Raw genomic sequence first — 20,045 nt, 5'->3', positions numbered from 1 at the left:
TGAAAAAAAAAAAAAAAGAAGAGAAGGAGAGGGGGTAAAAGAGTAGGAGACGGGAGGAATGAGTCAGTACACGCCACAACGCACTTATACGCACTTCAGCGTATAAGCGCGATCACACCTTCACTCGCGTATTTATAAAGCGATTGCTGCAACGCGCATTCTTCCAGCTCCATGCGCGTCGTCGTATATAGTAACGTCGAGTCATGGCCTCAGAGATACCTCATCGCGACGGGCCGCGCACTGGTGCACCCGCTTATCATCACGCCATGGCAATCGCAGATTCGGTCGAGGATCTCGGAGGCTTTCAAAAATATGGTTTTTCTATATTCGACAGTACTTCAAGGATTTCGAGAGCCGGCCACTATAAACCCTGCGAGGCCTCAACGCCATGCGCTCGTTGCGCGCAGAACATCGTGTTTTGCATCGGTGAATGCCCATATGGGCTGGACTCGGATCCACCCTGACTTATCACGGAGGGCTTAATGGCGGATATGGAATAAAAAACAGGTTGGAATAGTTTTGCGTTATACCGGCCAAGATGTGTTTAAGAGGTGCCGACGCTTGTCTAGAAACGAAAGTCCGAGCCGCGTGATTCGCACTGCGGTGGCGACAGCGAGCGATGGCAACTCGTGCTAAACCGGCTGGATGTGAGCATGCGCGGCTGCATTTGTACAAAATGTATTTTCTTCTCTCACCCTTGCTGGTCACCTCATGCTCTGGAAGCTGCGGCTCTATAGACTGGCGTACTGATCTCTGTACGACGCGACATCGTGTAGTTTCCGGTCCTCCATACCAAAGAGTTTTTCCTGCAACAATTACTAGAGGAAACGCTGGCGTCAGTGTCGACGCAAGCTGCACAGGGGCACGTTCCAGTCCGGCAGCGTCTGCACATTGTAAAATTCCGCCATATTGTCGAATTCGCCATCCTGTTAGTTCTGATTGGCTCGCAGGGCTGCTACGCGCTCCCCGATTGGTTCAAAACGCCGACATGGCGGCAATTCACGACATGACGGAATTGGAGAGAGTCCGGAATACATGGAGGAAGGAAAAAATTACTAAGCGAGAGTGCCCCGTTAGTATCTGATATCGACTATACTGTTTGCAAATTATTCATTAAACTTTTTTTGCTGCATTTTCAGTGTACTTGTGTGACTGATAAATATGTTGTACTAGTAATTTGCATATGCATTTCCTTATCCGTTGCTATTTTAAGTGTGTTTGTGTGATTTATGTATACGGTGTATTATGTATTGTAATCTGCTTGTTTTCATTTTACCGTTGTCACTGCTATCAAACAATGCCTTGAGAGATCCGGCAACCATGGAAGGCTACTTCCCAACAGCCAACGCACCGACAAAAGAAAATTAAATTTTGTGGGGTTACGCGCGAAAACCACGATATGATTATGAGGCACGCCGTAGTGAGGGACTCCGGATTATATTTGATCCGCTGGGGTTCTTTGACGTGCACAATGCGCGGGCATTTTTTCTTTTCTTTTCTTTTGTTTTTTGCATTTCACCCCCATCGAAATGCGGCCGCCACACCATCGGGCGTAGTAGCTGCTCCACCACGGCGGGTAAACGCGCAGAGAGGGCCCGATGAGGGCGGGAGGAGCGGCATCAGAGGAGGTTGAATCGCGGAGGCTATAATATAGCTGTCGCCGTGCTCCCCCTCAGCCCTTTTCCTTCCTTCATGCCAGAAACACTGATTGTGCCAGAATAGCACTTAAAGACAGCGTCGCACGATGACGTCGAACCCCGCGCACTACTCCCGCGAGAGGATTGTTCACATTCCCAACGCCTTCATCAAGGTGTCTGAAGCCCGAGATGGTTTACGCGGCGAGGGTAAAGAAAAAAAAAAAGGAAAAGAAAACGGGGTTGATCGTCGGATCGTTCCGGCCTGTCTATCCCGCAGCCCCGAATTCCATACAGCGGGAAATGACGCCGCATTTCGGCGTTGGTCTATTCGTGCTTGTGCGCCTGCGCGCGCGCCGAGCAATAAGAGGAGGGGGCGATCGCCGCAACACCCTGGAGGCCCGTTATGCTTCTCGGAAACCCGGCGCGCGCATTATTGACGCAGTTTCTCAGACTTCCTCGAGGGCCACAAAAAACGACGCGTACATAATCGTTGCCATGCTTGGCCGCTGGTTGGCCGGCGAAACGACGGCTGCTGGCGTTCCCAGCAGGTCCACCACTGATGGCTTTTTCGGAAAGGGTGCCGGTGGCTACACGGTGGAAGACACGGCGGCAATTACGACACTGCGGAAGGCGAATAGAATACGGTCGCTAAGGCGCCGCAGCGGCTAATAGAGGGGCCGTTCGCGGAATAACCGAGAGATTGACAGTATAAACCCGCTGACATATTCCGCGTGGCGTGCGTTTTGCGCGCCTACGAATACCGATGTGTCGAAGGCAACGTCACGGGGCTTCCTACTATTCAGGCGTCAAACAGTCTGGGGTTCGACTGCCGTCCGAGCGAAAGATCGCTGTTACTTTTATACGCAGTTCTAAACCGACCCGGGGCGCGTTTACTACGTTACCACTTTCAAATTCACTTATTTTTTTTTTTCCCAGGTCTTGCCCGAATGTTTACGAAAATTCCACGGCAGTCAACGACACCGAAGGGTGGTTAGCTGCAAGGAATAAATGGTCTGCCGCTCCTGTCTAGAGTCCTCGCGTGGAGTCCACATTCCGTAAACTTGACGAAACTCGCTGAATATTTGAAAATTCTTATGTCGTTCTGCAGATGAACGCTTTTCGAGATTCTGAAGATTCATGAAATAGGGTGAAAGTAAATTTTCAATGTACATAAATAACTGGCTTCCAAAGGGCGTTTTTAGAAAGGCGAACCTATTGAGGAAACGCGGAGAGGTCGGCCTGAAGTAATAGTCCTCTATAGCTTATTCTGCTGCCAACCTTCGTCTTAATCAATTAAAGTTCTAGGCTTTGAAGTGTCGAAACCACGATCTGATTATGAGGCACGCCGTATTGGGGTTCTTCGGATTAATTCTGACCACATGCAGCTCTTTATTAAAGTGCACCTAAATCTAACTACACGCGCGTTTTGGCCACCATCGCAGCGCAATGCCGTAGCCCGCTTCTTCTAACAACTCAGTTACTGGATCGCGATCGAGCTCGATTGGCATCGATATTTGCTATTGTCTCCTTAGCGCAAACTGCGGAAGGGAGTCAATCGTAACCGAAAAATTCCGATTCCGATCTGGCTTGATCGCGATAGAAAGTGGGGTCTCGTGTGACTGGGATTTAAGAATTTATTTCCCCTTCGTCCCATTGACTGCAGGTAATCACGTAGTAGCATGAATATGCGCCGGCTAAACTGCTTTTCAATGTAGAGATTTCTCTCTCCTCTCTGCTATTCGACCGCTGTAAACCATCCAATGGTGGTTATGGTTACATTAGGTTACATGTAGTTGGAACACGCTCGTGTTAACAGCCAGTGATGACATCACTGCAACGGTTGCATAAATTAAGTTATACAATCCTGGAATGTAGCCGGCCGCACGATGCGGGGGAAACGAACCCGTTACCTCGAGCCCGTCGGGAGAACCAGCGCGGCTGCTATCTTTCCGCGTAAGATGACGTGTTCTCGTTGGCGGGGCAACGGTGTGTTCGCGCATGCAAGTACAGCGCCGTTCTTAATGTGTACAGCGTTGCCGTAGGCGCCGTTCGTCTTATCGCTCGCCCTTCGTAAGTTCTTGCCGCCGTGTTTGCTTAGTGGCTTTGAAGTTGGCGCTGCTAAGGACGAGGTCGCGGGTTCAAATCCCGGCCTCGGCGGCCGCATTTCGATGCGGGCGAAATGCAACACCGCCCGCGCACCGCGCTTTGGATGCACGTTATAGAACCCCAGGTGGTCTAAATTAACCCGGCGTCACCCACTACGGCGTGTCTCATAAACAGATCGTGGTTTTGGCACGTAAAACCGCGGATATTTTTGTATTTTTTTTTTAATGTAAGTTCCCCGCTGTTGGTGCAGTTTTGTTGGAGCGACAGTTTCCTGAGTGGCCGGCCAGTGATGCCTCGGCAGCCTTATCTCAATACTTGCGATAGCAAGTTATACTTAGCGCTTCCGAAAGCAATTTAAACCGAGTGATACAAAGTCGAAACTCAATTTAATAGGAAAAATAGACAGAAGCATGATGCGGTTTTCAGATAAAGGCACATACATGAAACTACTCTGGCAATAAAAGTTATCGTTTATATATATATATATATATATATTATATATATATATCCAACGTCTTTCACAGTATGCGAAATGTACCTGTATGCCGAACGTCAACAGGAGCAAGAGCCTCTGTCAGCAAGTGGGCTGAGATGGTAGAGGAGGCCTACCTTAAGTAGTTCCTCCCACCACCCTCTATCCCATTTCCCCCTTCCCTTTCAATAGGGATAGTCTTTCATTCATTCATTCTTGTATAAGAAAGAAATAAACTGAATTGAATTAGCCGTATTACTTTAACGAAGCTGCACTTCGAAAAGTTCAACCCCGCATTGCAGACACCACTAACAAGCACATTTCACTTCGTTTGCATATGACATCTCGAATATTCCGCAGATCATCAGAAAATCTCCAAGAAAAAGTTGTGTACCGAGTGCGGCTCACGGCTATCAACGCAGTTCATCTGCACGGTTCGAAATTTAAATTTCTCGCTCTCGTTCCGAGGGCGGGCTTGGCGCCTTAATTAGATTAGTACTGACGCAGACGTTCCAAGTCGTAGCATCTCTGCCGCACATTTCTCCCTTTCCAAGTGCGGAGGTTGGGAAACGCCATATTTTAATTCGATACGAAAGTTGATCTCGAAATGCCGCACCGGGGGTCATCGACATCATCGTGACGCCATGACACGTACAGAGCGAAAACTGGCTGACGATGCGTAGCAATGTCTAGCTGTGATGATGTTGCACATAAAAAGAAAGCAAGAAAGAAAGTAAATGTAAGAATGCTCGGCGCGTTTGGGGCTTGGCTGCGCTAGCGCGTGGCCGCCGCTAAACGACCTCAAAAAGAACGAGCCGATAATGTACAACGACGTCACTACGCATCCACCTCCAGGGTGCCGAAACTACTGTCACGCGGCACGCTTTCGATCGATCGCGATTCGCTCATTTGCGCGAGCTGCGGAAGGCCGATCGCGGTCGAGAAATTCGATCCCGATCGAAAACACACCGTGTGACACCGGTATTATTATGCCGTCTGACACTTGCCATAACGCGAGAGGGAGAGATAAACATGTCATGTCAGTACTTCCGAATTGAGCGGCAATGAATGTTGTTTGGCAAGACTGAGTGAAGATGCCTCTGAATATCGGTCGATCATTTTTGAGGATACCACTTTCAGTCCACAATATAATGCAGCGCATCAAGCGAGTCTCGAAAATGTGCTTTATTATTGTCAGCGTTGCAAGGATTCCAGTGGCTTCAGTACTGTGTGTGTGATACTACTTTTACAGCGAAGCTGTATACCTCTACCCCCCAATGCATTTGTCGCGTCCGTGTGCAAAAATGTGGGCCGATCCCGGAGGTAGTGAAATACCGGGCCGGGCCGCGGCGGAGGCGAATCGGGCTTCAAGCACTCCGCCCCTAATAATAACAATAAATTAATTAAATCAATCAATGTGCATTGCTTCAAGTCGATGGGTATAATGGAATCGTTTGTGAACAGCACAGGGACTCGCGAGCAGGAGGCATCGTCATATTTGCAAAGGACAAAATGTATGTACAACCATACACCCTTCATTCGCAAGAGGGCAATTCCACCGACTGTGGGGATGTCTGTGCCGTACAAACGAAAGACGGAATTGTGATATCCAATGTGTCTATATCTCCAGGCACACCCAAGTGTGATATCGAAAATGACCACGCAATTTGCATGGGTTAGCCGTGATGACACTACCCCTGTCTTCAATGTGGACATTTCGAAACCAAACAAGAAATGGTTCACACAGTTTGAGCTACAAGAGTTTGGTGTTAAGCACCACACCAATCCAGGTTACTCAACTACTTCGACAACGATCGTTTATAGATTTAACTTTGACCAATATTCTGTCTAAGGTTGTAACCGAGCCAATAAGTGTATATCACAGTTTTCACAAAGCCATCGTCACTACAATTACCAAATGAAGAAAACAAATACGTGTACCCTTGTCTAACCCTGTGTCCACCTTCCCAGAGTGGAAAGCTTCATTCTATTTTTCGCGAATTGTTCATTGTTTTAACTGCACTACAGTTCGATCGCATATGAAAAACAAATGGCGTTGGAAGGAGGCTTGCGGAGCGACAGCGATACTTGCAGTCTTGTAGATGACCGCTACTTGACATAGATAATCCGTCTGGCGAGCCCAACGGAGACCAAGTGCTGCAGACGTGCAACCCGGGTTACAGAAGCACGCGTTTACGTACGGCCTGCCTGTCTACTATGTTGCGCAAAGCCAGCCGACAAAACTCAACATTTCCCAAGAAACCAGATAACGTCGCAGAGAGGCCATGTCAGTTTAGTTCCGCCGATGCCTATCGATACAGTGAAAAAAGTCAAACGCATTCAATTTCTCGCGATGACAACGTGGGCTGCAACGGCGGAGTGGCAGCACGGTTCCGTGACTCGAACTTGGAAAAAAAAGGGGGGGTTCCTTCCTTCCGCAGAATCCGTCCGCAACCCAGATTCCACGAAGGGCCGGGTCGGTCGAGCGCGCGACGGCATGGCCAATGAATGTGGCCACGGTCCCCCCACCGTCTTTATTATTATTTTATTTAAACGCGCAATGGCTACGCCAAAACGTTCGACCGGTCCCGCTACTTTGGGTTCTTGACCCGGGCGAGACGGCGCTCGTTAACGACAACAAAGACCGCTCGATAGAAAGGCAAGAACCGTCTGCTTTGCTTTCCGGCTTGACCGAGCTGCCCTGACACAAAGGAGGGGGGATTCTGCGCGACCACGACGCTCGGTGGTTTGTGCGATAAACGCTCGAGCTATTCTTTGACGGGGCACCCGTTAACCGCACGCGCTCCTGCTGAAAGGCCTCGGTTCATTACTATATATCCTTCATACTCCCCCCTCGCCCGGCAGCGAGACGACAAGAACGGCAAAAAACAGCAGACGCACTACGGAGAAGACGACATTCTGCTCTGTAGCCGTCTTTATATGTTGCCACATAGCCCATGGTCAACAGATCATGGGCGGTATGTCGACAGTCGGTTATTTGTCAAGCACTAAAAGACGACAAAGGTTGTAGTACTACAACCAACTAGCCCAACAGGCTTTCTTTAGACTGTTTTATGAGGTCTTGCGAGAGCGCGCGCGCACGTACTGGTACGACGAAGCGCAACCGGCAGTGATTCAATCATCAAACGACGGTTCTGTTTACTGCCTTTTATTTTTCCCCAGCAACACGAGGAGGAGCGCTCGTGGCGCTTAACGTCTCCCGCTCAGATACACCCTTGAAGCGGTGTCCGTTCAAAAGTGCTGCTACGATCATGCCACGATTAGGCAATACGCAATCGTCGACGAGACGCGATAAAACATTTATTTGCTCACTTTTTTTTTTTTTCCACAGCAGAATCGACCGGCGACGAACTTCGCGTTTTCCTTCTTTCTTTCTTTTGTGTGTCCTGCAACAGACACCCAAACAACAAAATCAGCTAGTCTGCGTGAAACGCCCAGATGTTTCAACCGTGCTTTCAACCACCCGATTTGAAGTGTGTGGTCGCGCCCACGCAAAGGGTTCACGAAACGCTCCTAGTCAACAGGCAATACGAACAAAGCCGCCTCCGAAGGGCGCAAGAAAGGAACAATCGAGTCGTTTCCACGCGCCGATTCGGCAGTCAGCTTCCCAACCGTGTCTTGCTGCCTCACGCATTGCCCTCCTGTAATCTCGTATCGACCACATCCAGCAGCGAGCCCGGAGTCAATGGAAGGCGCATGCATGCGAGATAAGACATCCAATCTGGGAAACAGTGCCCGGCTGCAGCTCTCACGTGAAAAGAACCCCGTGAGAAAAACACAGACCCCCGAGGGAGAAGGACTTCCTCTCAAAGAGCGTACCCGCTCAAAGGCTGCCTCCCTTTCCCCTCTCAGCAGCGCAGTCCTTTCCCATCGCGGGGCAGATGTTTGACGCCGGCGATGCCATTTCCGCAAGCAAAACAAAACGCGATAGCGACAGGCTCCAGGGCGGATGACCAAAGAACTACTACGCAGGGACCGGGATGCTCGAATACGATGGGCCCCCGTTTCATCACGGGATACGGCTTGCACGGAGCGTGCTACAGTGCCAGCCGCGGCGGCCACTCGCACCTGTCTGACGTCCGCGGCCTCTGACCCACATTTGGGCGACGCCGTTCACACGGCCGGGGCCAGTTTCGGCTCGGTATTAGGCCTAGGGAGGGGAAAAATAAATTGAGACACGCCGGACCACACTTACAAGCTACGGGGTCGCCGTGTTTAGCAGCTGCACGCAACATTTGAGTCGTGCGCGGGGCCTTTGTTCTCGGGCCGATCAAACACGGAGAGATCGTCGCCGCGACAGGCTGTAACTCGAGCTCGCGGCACGGTTATTGTCACTTTAACGTAGGAATCACCAGACTCCGATCTCGTCGCATTCGGGCATTGATTCGTGACACGGTCGGAAGGTTGACGACCGAGCTGTTTGTTGGTCAGCCAGCTGCAAAGCGCGCTGGTCCGATTGGAGTGTGGTGGGGGGAGGGGGTGATTAAAAACAGCAACTCACCATTGGTACTCGGACATGACGGCCGCCTTCTCTCGGGCACTGAACGACGCCAGCTTGGCTGCTTTCTCGGGGGGGCACGGGGGACCCCCTTCGTGAGAAGCACAATCACAGGGCCGTAGACGGCGTCCGCCGCCAAAACTCGCGTCTCCGCCGGTGCTGTCCCCCCGCTGCGCCCGCCGACATCACCGCGAGGCCAGCGCGCTTTCCTTTTCTCGTCGCAGGGGAATCCGAGCGGGTCTCACACGCCGCACATGCACACAGCACCGATCGCACACACCAAACTCGGCAAGGGACGACGCTTGTTTGCGGTCGGTCGGCCCGCACCGTAGCGTAGATGGGCTCGGATCCAAGAAAAAAATGGGAAAAAGAAGGTCGATCGGAGGAGCAGTCGAGTTTTCAAGCAGCGGGCGCCGCTTTCCTGCAGCCGCTGTTGCCCAGTCTACCCTCGTGTTTTAACGGCAGAGCGCCTGACGAATCCGCGTTGCCCGACAACAAAACGGCAGGACGAGCAGCAGCTCTCTCCAAGGTCTTTCACCTTCGTGAAACGGTTTGCTGCCGCGGATCGCACAGGACCGGTACTGTTTCCACCGCCGCCGCCTTGCCCGCCGGGGGTTGGCCCAGACTGCTAGAGCACCAGCGTCGCCAGAGCGTGAACTCGAAAGCTCCTGCCGCTTCGGCCTGCGTCTCGGGCGACGATATCCTCCGCGTCTCCGACGGTCACGAGAGTCGCGTAGCGCCCCGTGATAAAAAGCGAGGATACTGCCACCGCGCGCGCGGGGGTCAGCAACAACACAGCACACACACACACACGGCGAGGAAGCGAGGCGAGCGAGCAGCACGGTCCTCGGGTCAAACGATGCTCAATCTCGTTGCTTACATCACAGCATTGTCGTGCAGCGGCGGCTACCACTACGACTCGACACAACACGGCACAAACCCACTAAAAGGCTGCGGCGAGCTTTTTGATCGAGCTCGCCTTGCCCTCCCTGCCAGCCTCCCTCGCCTTCGCTACACGACCAGAGGGTCACGTGATCCAGAAAATGGCGACCTCAGGTGTCTACCCACAATTCCTCGCAAACAATGGAGAGCGCCGCGAGCGCGCTACAGCGGGATAAACTTTGAGCGAAACAGAACGCACGTTCTGGCTTCGTGTGTTCTTCGCCGGGCGATCCCCTTCGTTGCCGCCTGTGATTATTCGACAGCGCGGAGAAATCAGTTATACACGTTCGTGGTAGAATAGCTACAGTCGTTGCATAAACATACACGCATACATAAAAGAAAGGCACCCTCGTGACCTCGCGAGGCGGCTGCAGGCGCAACAGCAGACGACAGTCATCACCCGAGGTTTGCCTGGGAGCCATCGCGCCGGCGTCGTTTGAGGCTGGCGAATCCAAATGCTCGTGTTAACAAGACGGCTGTTCAAGCGACTGAACAATATTATTTGTGTGCGCTGAAACGGTCTATCTCGCGACGCGGCGCGCGTGCCGTGTGTACGTTAAAGTCCCGTGTACGTACGATCGTGATAAGATATCGGTTAGAGTGACGTCATGAGCTAACTGATAGGGCGCGGTAGCAGTGGCGGTAGAGTAAATAGGCATGTGCACAGGGGGGTCATGAACCCGCTCATAGCGTGCTTAGGGGGGAGGAGAAGGCACAATTATTGAGTGCTTTTGATGATCGTTTGTGCCTTTTGTTGAGCAGGGTATTGCGCTGTCTACCAACTATGCTTCGATCATCCATTCATTGGCCAAAATAATGCGGGCTGTTGCTTTAAATGGCCGAGGACATGAGGTGTAAGCGCCTGAACCTTTACCCAGATTATCCATTAGTTTGCATCCTTAGTTGTTAATGCTCACCGACTTAAAAAGCACGATGGAAAATTTTTATGGAGGCTGTTCTCAATTTCTAGGAAGACGTAACTTTTGAAATGTCTTGTGGGGCAGAGAGAGTTTCGAAAATAAACTGACACATTTTTGACTGCGTGACAATCAATGACATGTCGATTTTTTTCGTGCCAAATAAGGTTTCTTTGCAGTTGTATCATAGTGCATGGTTGCAGGTCGTTTGGACAAAAGCTGTGGACAAAATACACATTGCACAACAGCCTAGCACATTATAAAAGTGATAAGCAATTACTGATCGAGTAAGTTTTATGTTCCTATAGTTGCTTTTCATTTTTCTTTCAATGTCCACGGAATGTCCCGCAGTGGATAGCATGTGAAAAAGAAAGTGGATTGCGAGGGGAGGCACTGCAATATAGCTCGGCCCCCGTGATGAAAATCCCTGTGCACGCCTGTGGCAGAGTACACGTTAAAGTTTGTTTCCCTTAGTAACATGAATTATGAAATTTCTTCCTAAAGAGATTGAACGGGCCTCTATAGCTGTTGGGTTATTCACTTGTTTTCGTTAAACACAATCAAATGCCATGCTACATACAAATACAGCCTTCTGCCGAATCTCCGCACCCTTAAAAAGAGAAAAAAAAAAATAAAATGCGTGCATTCTTCAATAAAGGTACTATTTTTATTAAATTTAGTTCGCATGAAATAGCAGTTCTTACCCATGACTTAAAGCATTCCAGATGCAAGATGCATTAGGATCACAAATGATATCAACTTAGCAGTTGTGTCTCATTGTGTTTGATCTCATATACATCAAAAACGATAAGCTGCACAGTTGGCTTTTGACTTGACAGCGTGACAAATGCAGCTCGCCTGCACGTTTATTCCTGGTTTTCTCTACATTAATAATGAATTCTTTTCTTGCCACTTAATTACAGTCACACATACTGCTTGTACATCTAACATATGTACCTAAAATACACACAATAAAACACTCAGACTACTTAATGCAGGTAACACTTTATTTCATGTCAACGTGCTTGGTGACCACTAACAAATCAAATGTCTTTTATAAAGGCGGTACACACAGATGTATCAAATGCAGGCTGCAATACTTCAAGGCAGAAGTTTCAAAGCGACTGCACATGTATACACACAAACACTGTCCATTCAATAACGATTGTAGAAAAAAAAAAGAAACACATATAAATGGCATGCCTAAATATTAGGTGCTTTCTTACCATTTATACATACAACAGCAAACACTGAACATATATATCATAGTTTGACAGTTTCTATCAATCCATCCACTCAGCAGTTCTTGAAGGCCACAAAAGATGAGTACAAACACATTAAGCCTGAAGCACTACACTTCCGCGACCAAAAAAAAAAAAAAAAATGGGGAGAGGGAGCCTGTCACTGCTTCAGTTAAGCACAGATATGCTTGCAATGATGCCAACTGCCACATTGATAATACCCAAGTCACTTGTGTACACAACACACTTATGCACAGTGCATGAAGTTTTGCTGTTTGTTTCCTACTCGGAGCACACTGTATTTCCGTTTACATTTGTTTGCAACTGCGATACCGTAAATTTTTCAACTGCAGCCAACAGACAAAGAGTACATTTATACTATCATATCTCTCCTAATTCTTCGGTAGTAAAGCATCAAACAGCACATTGGTTGGCCAAGTCTTGTTGGATAGTCACAAGATGCATCTAGCCCTGGCCGTAAATTTTTCACGCAGACATTTTCGAGCACGCTCGAGTAGAAACGTATTGAGCTCAGTGCATATGGTGCACTGCTACATGGTCGCTTTCAAGCGCTGTTGAATTCGATCGTGCTAAGCTATGATCCTCCTAGTGCTTCGATTGCACTCGGAAAGTTCCAACACAGATGAAGTTCAAGGAGGATCGGAACTGCCAGCGTAACAAGGGTAGATCGCAATAGTCAGCTTCTTGGGCTAGACGCATTATTAAACAGTGAAAGAAGACACAACATATGCAGTGTGTGTTTCACAGTCTTCTACAGTTTAATCCAAGTGTCGGGGATATTACAAAACTCAACCTACTCTTGCTGGACATGAGCACAGACACGTCAACTCGCAGGCACACGAGGGCACGACCATTTTGGCACAGTTATGGACGAGATTGTGTAAGGTTGCTCCAGTGGGACGGCACCGAGAGAAAACCTTAATATCGAGGAGGAGGGGACTACGCTACTTTGTCCTCCTCCGTCGCTTACAGCGTATAACGGGTGTCCCAGCTAACGTGGAGCAAGGAGAAGTGAAGCCTTCTGTGCGGATGAAACCAACTGCATGTTAGCTACCTCCTCAAGACGACTCAAGAATGTTTGGTGTTCTCATTGATGGCTGCTTGCCGCTCTTGGTACCTCAGAACGTATTTATTACCTATCAATAAATTAAGTTTTCGATTATTAACGTTATGGCAACAATGTCAATACGTGGTTTGTAAGGCACATTTTGATACGCCATTTTCAGTTGTTCACGACGTGCTTCCTTTTGCGCAGCTCTTTCTTTCTAAAGTTGAAAGAAAGCCTGAGAGATACTTTAAAAGCTGGTGCGGCCCACCACTCGCATGTCGCAACACCATTCTTTCAATTCAAAGGCAGCACACCGTAAAGAATTGAAAGTGGTGTTTTCAAGTATGTCTCGCAAGCCACTTATCGACATTGTGGCCACAAAGCTAATAACCAAAAACTTACATTATTAATCAGTAATAATTGCTCAATAGGAAGAAAAACCATACTGGAGACTTCTTCAAGTGGTTGCTAACATACGGTTAGTTTCATCCACGCAGAAGGCTTAACTTCTTTTTGTAAAACTTGCTCCATATTAGTTGGGACGCCTCATATATGACAGGCATATGTTACACCACATCTACGCGTGTCTCAATTCTCAAAGCCATTATGCATAAAATCTTGCACCAGACCATGCCTGCTTTGAACATAAGCCCAAGTATAGACAGTGGTAGAAAGGCGTGCAAAGCTGGGCAAAGACTAGCATAGCAAACGAAAAGGTGTGCTTCCCGACTAGACATAATGTAACATTAAGATCCACTCAGGGGCTGTCTCTCTTTCAAGTCCAAGAGACTGCTACAAGCTTAGCACCACTGTCTGCGACAAGTGCACCGTAGTTCAGTAGACTGACTTCGGAAGGTGCCAACGAAAGCATGCTGCCAGGATGCATTTAGCTTTATCATGTGCAATGATCATGCACCTGCTCAATTGGAGATTTACGCACATCAAAGTTTTTTACGGCGTTTGCTTCTTCTGAAAACTTTCCTTGCAACTGCTGATTACAAGCCACACTGCACAACCCACCGGCACACAGCAGTTTTAATGAAATGACAGGCACCTTCCTAAGCACGGTCTTTGTTTCTTAAGCTGCTGGGGCTAGCAGAAAAATCTGGTGTAGCAAAGCAAGCACAGAAAGGTATCGCGAGACTGACAAGATAAGTTGCTGTGTACAGTATGGGTCATGAAAGTGTGCAAAATGTGGCTTAAAGAGCGGCTGTTAGTATCCCACGAAAACTCAATCCTCCGAGTCTCCTTGATTGACAATGGAAATGCCATCCCCAGCACAGGTTTGTCACATGGAGTTTTCAATGTCGCGTTGGACACCTGACTTGTGCAAATCAAAAGCATTAGGTACAGCCCACAGATTGGGAAAGCTACAGCAAACCTCAGATTGAGACTGCTCCATCTTGCAAGCACTGATGGCTGCTTGCCACTCTTGGTACCTCAGAACGTATCTAAGTTGTCCTGGGTGCCTTAAAGGGCCCCTAAACCAATCTGAGCTTAAAAATTTGTTGTATAGTTGCAGCTGTGTACCATTCTACAATGAGCATACAGCTGCAAGGGTTTTTGAAATGATGCCGTAATAGCAAAGTTATAGGTGTGATGAATAACTGTGCTCCCACCATGGTTTCTCGCTTGCCTTTGCTACCCTCCCCACGGGCACTCTCTCCTGCAGACTTCTCTACAGTCCGTCTCGCCAACTCCGCTTAGTGCAGCGAAAGGTAGCGTTTGCATCAGCCAATCAAAACGAATAACCAGAAGAAGGGCTCCTTCATAGTATGCCTCTCATCGCCCTCCACACGACGATCACTGTGTGGAAGCTTCATGGAAAGATCAGCGGCACTCAATAGGCGAGCCCCAACTCCCGTTTCACAGCACCAGGCCAGTTCCCATCACACTGGCGCTCTCGCTGACTGACTAATCAACAGTGTTTACCCTGATGCCATAACAAGCATGAACTTGCTGGCATGTGTGAAGGGACCATAAAAGCCTCAAGAAGAGCAGAGGATTTTTTGTTCTTTCTTTTTCTTTCTTTAATTTGTGGATTCCCTACAGCATACAGTGCTGCCGTGTTCATCAAAGAAGATCACTGTGGCATTCCGTGCACAATGTGCGTGTTTATCAACAATGCATTCAAAATCTTGGAGGTGGCTTGGGGCCCTTGAAAACCAGAGTGGTCCACGTGAGGTAGCTCGAACTAGTGATAAAGACAGCAGACATTCATTGAGTAACTGCTTTCTAATTGAGTGCACATGTTCCAAAGCACAGACAGGGTATCAAAAGACTTGGCAGCCGTCAAAGAGTCTGTGAATACACAACTTTTACCGATATCTATGAGGAGCTGGGAGCTCCGACAAGTTCAATTAGGAGGCAAAACGGTAGCTGCACAGGGGAAGTACAACGCAGGCTTGAAGTTTAACGAGCGTTTATGGTAAACACAGAAACAAGAAGACATAAGCGTGTTTCCGTTAAAAGTTTGCACTTGACACAAAAATGATGAAAGACCAACTGGCCCAGCCAGTTACACTACTGCATTTAGACTTCTGCTTACGGAGAAATATTCTAGAACAATGCTGATATATTGGCAATGCTGGCATGTTATTCCACAGCTGAAGGAACTGCCTTTTATGGGTTTAGTGTCTTTGTTTCTTTTCCGGCTGAATCGCATCTCTACACTCCCACAAGTTCAGGCTAAGCATGAACTTGCAAATCACAATCTCCCTTAGACAACTAACTTAAGTAAGTGCAAGTAACTTACAGTATATTTCCTACAAGAGATCACATTGCAGAAAAAAGGTCCTTGTGGCAAAGAAATTCCAAAAATGACTTTATACTTACCAGACGCTGTGAAGCAGTACAATGCTCTGCAACCAGATTAACAGAAAGCGAATACTGTCTGTGGCTCAGGTATGGATAAGAATGCTGGTCTGTGTTTCTTTCTTTGGCTTCTTTTCATGATTAAAGAAAAAAATTCTGTAGGGTCACAGATTAACAACAGGCACGTGATGTTCTTTTTTCCCGTGTTTTTTTTTTTTTTTTTTTTAGAAATTAGCATGCATCTACATTTCCAACCATTTTTGGTACAATTTGCCATTGAAATATCTCCCAGACAATATATATATATATACAGGGCGACCCAGCTATCACGCAGCACAATTTAAAAAAAAGAGGAACGGCATTACGCGAAGCAAACCCAGTGCATAGTGTTTCCAGCGCAGTGGAGTGGCTGCCAGTAGCGCACCCAGGATCTCTGCTATGGGGGGGTTGACAGTTTGCCTTAGTTTGCCAATACCATCTAAACAGCACTAATTTCATAGGAAATAGTAAAAAAATGCGCTTCTTGCGTAAGTTTGTGAGTGTGCAGACGATTGCGCGTCTTCCATCTTAGTTGCAGTACTCAAGGCACAAGGAAAGAAAAGGGGTTAAACAAAAGGGGGGGTTAACTCAGCCTCAGGGGGGGGGGAGGCTCCCCCCCCCCTGTGATGCGCCAATGTGTTCCTGAACCCTAACGTTGACAAGCAGGACATTCAAGCAACAAACCTCTTCAATTATTAAAAACAGCGAAGTCGAGACAAAGCAATTATTTCTGCGGGACGGAATTCAAGTAAATGGTACAAATCAGAAAACTGGGTGATGAATGCTAGTTAATGAACTCAAATTCCATTAATTATTGTTAACTGAAATGCCTCACTCATGAATGCATGAATGGCCAATTAGTCACACGGGATTCAGATCATGCGTGAGAAATCTAAAAATAAAAAAAAAATGTATCGAAGTGCACATGACAGATATTACCAAATCATGACAGGAAGGGTAAATAGGTGTAATGTTAAGAGACAGAAAGACAGCGGTGTGGATTAGAGAGCAAACAGAGGGTAGCTGATATTCTGGTTGACAGTAACAGGGCTGGCCATGTAATACGCAGGACAGATAAACGATGGTCTATAGTTACATGATGGATGCCAAGGGAAGTGCAGAAGTGCGCGTCGCCGCAGATGACGCACACTTTGGCTTTACTGCAAACGTAATGGGATTGTAATTCTAGCAAACACGGGATTCAACTGAACCCACTGTGACACCTGCGTGTGGAACTTGAGCAAAAATCAGCCAACGGTTCAGTTGGAAGATTCATGCGTACTTGGCGCTCCAATTTATGCAACATGCAGTATGCACACCTGGTGTATGCTCTGCAGCATAAATGCATTGCTCTTGCGCAGAATCGAGGGTTGCATCTTAAAACTGATCTCATTTCAGACTATCGATTTCAAGGGATCCTGATTAGTGCAAAAGGTAAAGGTAGGAGAAAGAAACAAGTTGGCGGGCATGAGAAATGAGTTTCGAGGAATGCGTAAAACATGTGACGGTCTCACAGACAAGAACTCAAAAGAGCAAGAAAAAAAAAAGGCCCATAAAATATTAATAACTAACTGGTTCACATTACGTAGTTACACGCTGCAGAAAATAAAACAATTATGTTCTCTATTTCCCCCGTTAGAAGACACAAACAAAACTGCGGGACTAGTTCCAGCAGCAGTACTATACACATGCTTCCGTTCCGTAGCCTTCACTTCCTAGACAAGAAAAGTAGTCTGCAACTATGGTGGACGTTAAACAAAAGACTGAGTTTAACAGGCCACTGCAATGTCTAAAGCAGATAAGGGTGGTTTACAGTGGTAACGGATCCGAACTGCGAAGGGATGAAAACCATAATCAGATGGAGCGACAATGCCTGGAAATCTGGAGGTATAGAATGGGTTGGATTCATGCGTGACGAGGGCAACGGCAGACCTCTGGGTAAGACCTTTGTCATGCAGGTCGACTTAAAGAGGCTGCAGATGGCGATGACAGTGCACTGGCAAGTTATTTGACAGGACAGATGGCAGAATTGCCCCCAACAACACGTTTGAATGCCGTCACCAGACACAGGGACCGAGCCGAGCGCTACATGATGCAAGAGTGGCGAAAGTGCTGCCAAAGGAGATTGAGGTTACGATTTTGGTATGTGAGAAATCATGCACTCAGTGACAGCTTCTTCCAAGTAAAGTGTAGACAATAGTGAGCCCCATACATGGTTTAGCATAACACAAGACCATTGCGTGTATGCAAAAATTCAGTGCCATTTGTAAGAGAGCTACAGAAGTAATAGCGCAAAGAAGTGTAATATGCGTTCGCCCCTTTGACAAAGATAAAGGGATCCACTGACAGCCATCAGGCTTTTTGGTGTGAAACTTACAAATTAAAAACAGGAACACAAAGAGCACCATCAACACAAACAGTGTCAAAAATAAAAAAGTGATAAGAGGTGAACACAAGGGAATAAATAACAATGAAAAAGAACGACAATACAGTCTGTCTGGTACCAGGATGCCGATAGCTAATAGAGCCCATCTGGTTCCAGGAATGACAGAATCGTAAGCACCTATCACAATGAAATAAAAAAAAAAAATCATACAAACGTAGACCTGCAGACTAAATCGGCAGTGAAAGGCCAGTCAAGGACACTAGCATAATGTAAAAAATACACCAGGCAAGCATGGGTGTGATGACAGCGTTCGCTTGTTTTTGACACCCTCGTTTCAGAGTCTTTAGTCAATACCTATCGCTATCCAGTATGGTAGCTGCTGTACCACGATTAACCAGTACTAAACGCAGCTGATATATTACTTACAAAAAATTTTCAGAACTTATGTTTTTAGAACCGGTAAATCGTGATGCAAAGCGCTAAATCATCAGCTAGCTCAAATTTCTCATTTAACTGGTACCTACAGCTTTCCTTCATAAGAACCTCGTCAAAGGTTACAGTGCAATTGAGACAACCATAAGGCAAAAGTAAGCATGACAAAAGCACTTTTTTCTTCATACTCTTTGCATTCTGGCACCTATGTGTTTTAATGCAATGGATGCGGACTTGCTGAAGACGCCAGGTCACCCATTATTAAAGGACTCAATCGCAAACACCAAATTATGTGACACATTTTCTGTTGTCTTTAGAGCCAACCCACAGTATTCGCTTCATCCAGCCTGAAATCACTGAGTCAAGCCTGCCTGTAGTGAGAGAGATCATGACATTCAGCAGTACAGCAAGCTTCAACACTAAAAGGTTAAGCTACTAGTAATTGAACAAGGGACTACATGGTGAAAGCTAAACAAAGCGCACAACACAACTGAATCAACGAGATGCACAGCACTGACCCATGAACTGCTCGTTATCCTAAATTGAAAAACAAAACCATCAGACATGACAGGATATCTTGTAACAAAAGGGGGGAGGGGAGGCAGCTGCTTTGCTGAGTTTCTCGGAAGGGATATTTCAGTAAGTGCCCAGAAGAACCCGTTCCCTTTAAAAACTGCATGCAGGTTGCTGGGACTTCGTAACAGTCTTTCATTTACATCTAATTCTAAGCAGTCGACCCACTTTCATTGTGATCAGCCAAGGAACAAAAGCAGGGTGGTGATTACATTCGAGAGAAAACAGTATGCGGGACACGGCACACAAAATGGGCAGCAGCACAGCTGGTGTCACTTACAAGCAACCAAACTAGTGAGCCAGCAGAGAGTGTATGAAACATCACAAGCCACACAAATACTCTGTAATGGTATCAGCTAATCGTTACACAATAATAACTAAATTAGCACAGACTAAATACACACAGCAATATCAGCAATACTTGGCACCCACCGTGTGGTTACAGCTCCTTGCAACAGGCTGGCATTTCATTTGATTTCATTAAAGGCAAAAACATGACACCCACCGTACTCAAAGTTCGACACAGCCAAAAATGCATCTGCTTACATCCGACCACATCCAAGAGGCATACGAGTTAGCGTCTGCGTAGCATCAGCAGCGGCGTCTTATGCCTCAAGGTATTCATAAAAGGACATTACCATCTTAAGTACTCGATGCAAAATCCTCAAAACTGAAAAACCACTGCAGGGTTTGCTAACTAGACGAGCAGTTTGCAGAGCCCGGTGTTAGACAAACATTCCTGCTTGTATCTCGCTAAAAACATGACAGTTGTCTCTTTCAAAAATGCAGTTGACTTAAAAAAAAAAAACTAAAGAAATATACACTTGCAGCCTTTCTGATGTAGCATCTTTGCCTCTGGCATTGGTAAAGCATAGCAGAATAAAACAGAATTCACGCT

The 20,045-nt window shown here is 47.3% G+C and overlaps 1 protein-coding gene and 1 long non-coding RNA gene across 2 annotated transcripts in view; both read right to left on the bottom strand.

The window, feature by feature from the left end:
- The window catches only part of LOC119445625 (signal peptide peptidase-like 3), an 85,134-nt gene extending 75,272 nt beyond the window's left edge, over positions 1-9,862 (bottom strand). The window contains exon 1 of the mRNA XM_037709887.2: positions 8,738-9,862. Coding sequence (XP_037565815.1) covers positions 8,738-8,754 — 17 coding nt within the window. The 5' untranslated portion in view covers positions 8,755-9,862. The remainder of the gene's footprint in view (positions 1-8,737) is intronic.
- Positions 9,863-11,586: 1,724 nt separating this feature from the next.
- Positions 11,587-16,380, bottom strand: LOC125943908 (uncharacterized). The gene is made up of 2 exons (XR_007465985.1): positions 12,973-16,380; positions 11,587-12,941 (listed from the first exon to the last, which is right to left on the bottom strand). It is a non-coding gene; the product is annotated as an uncharacterized LOC125943908 (long non-coding RNA).
- Between the last annotated feature and the right edge of the window lie 3,665 nt (positions 16,381-20,045).

This window comes from Dermacentor silvarum, chromosome 3 (genome assembly GCF_013339745.2).
Source record: "Dermacentor silvarum isolate Dsil-2018 chromosome 3, BIME_Dsil_1.4, whole genome shotgun sequence".
NCBI classification, from domain to species: Eukaryota; Metazoa; Arthropoda; class Arachnida; order Ixodida; family Ixodidae; genus Dermacentor; species Dermacentor silvarum.
The sequence above is the reverse complement of the archived record's forward strand: the minus strand, read 5'-3'. Positions and strand labels throughout refer to the sequence as shown.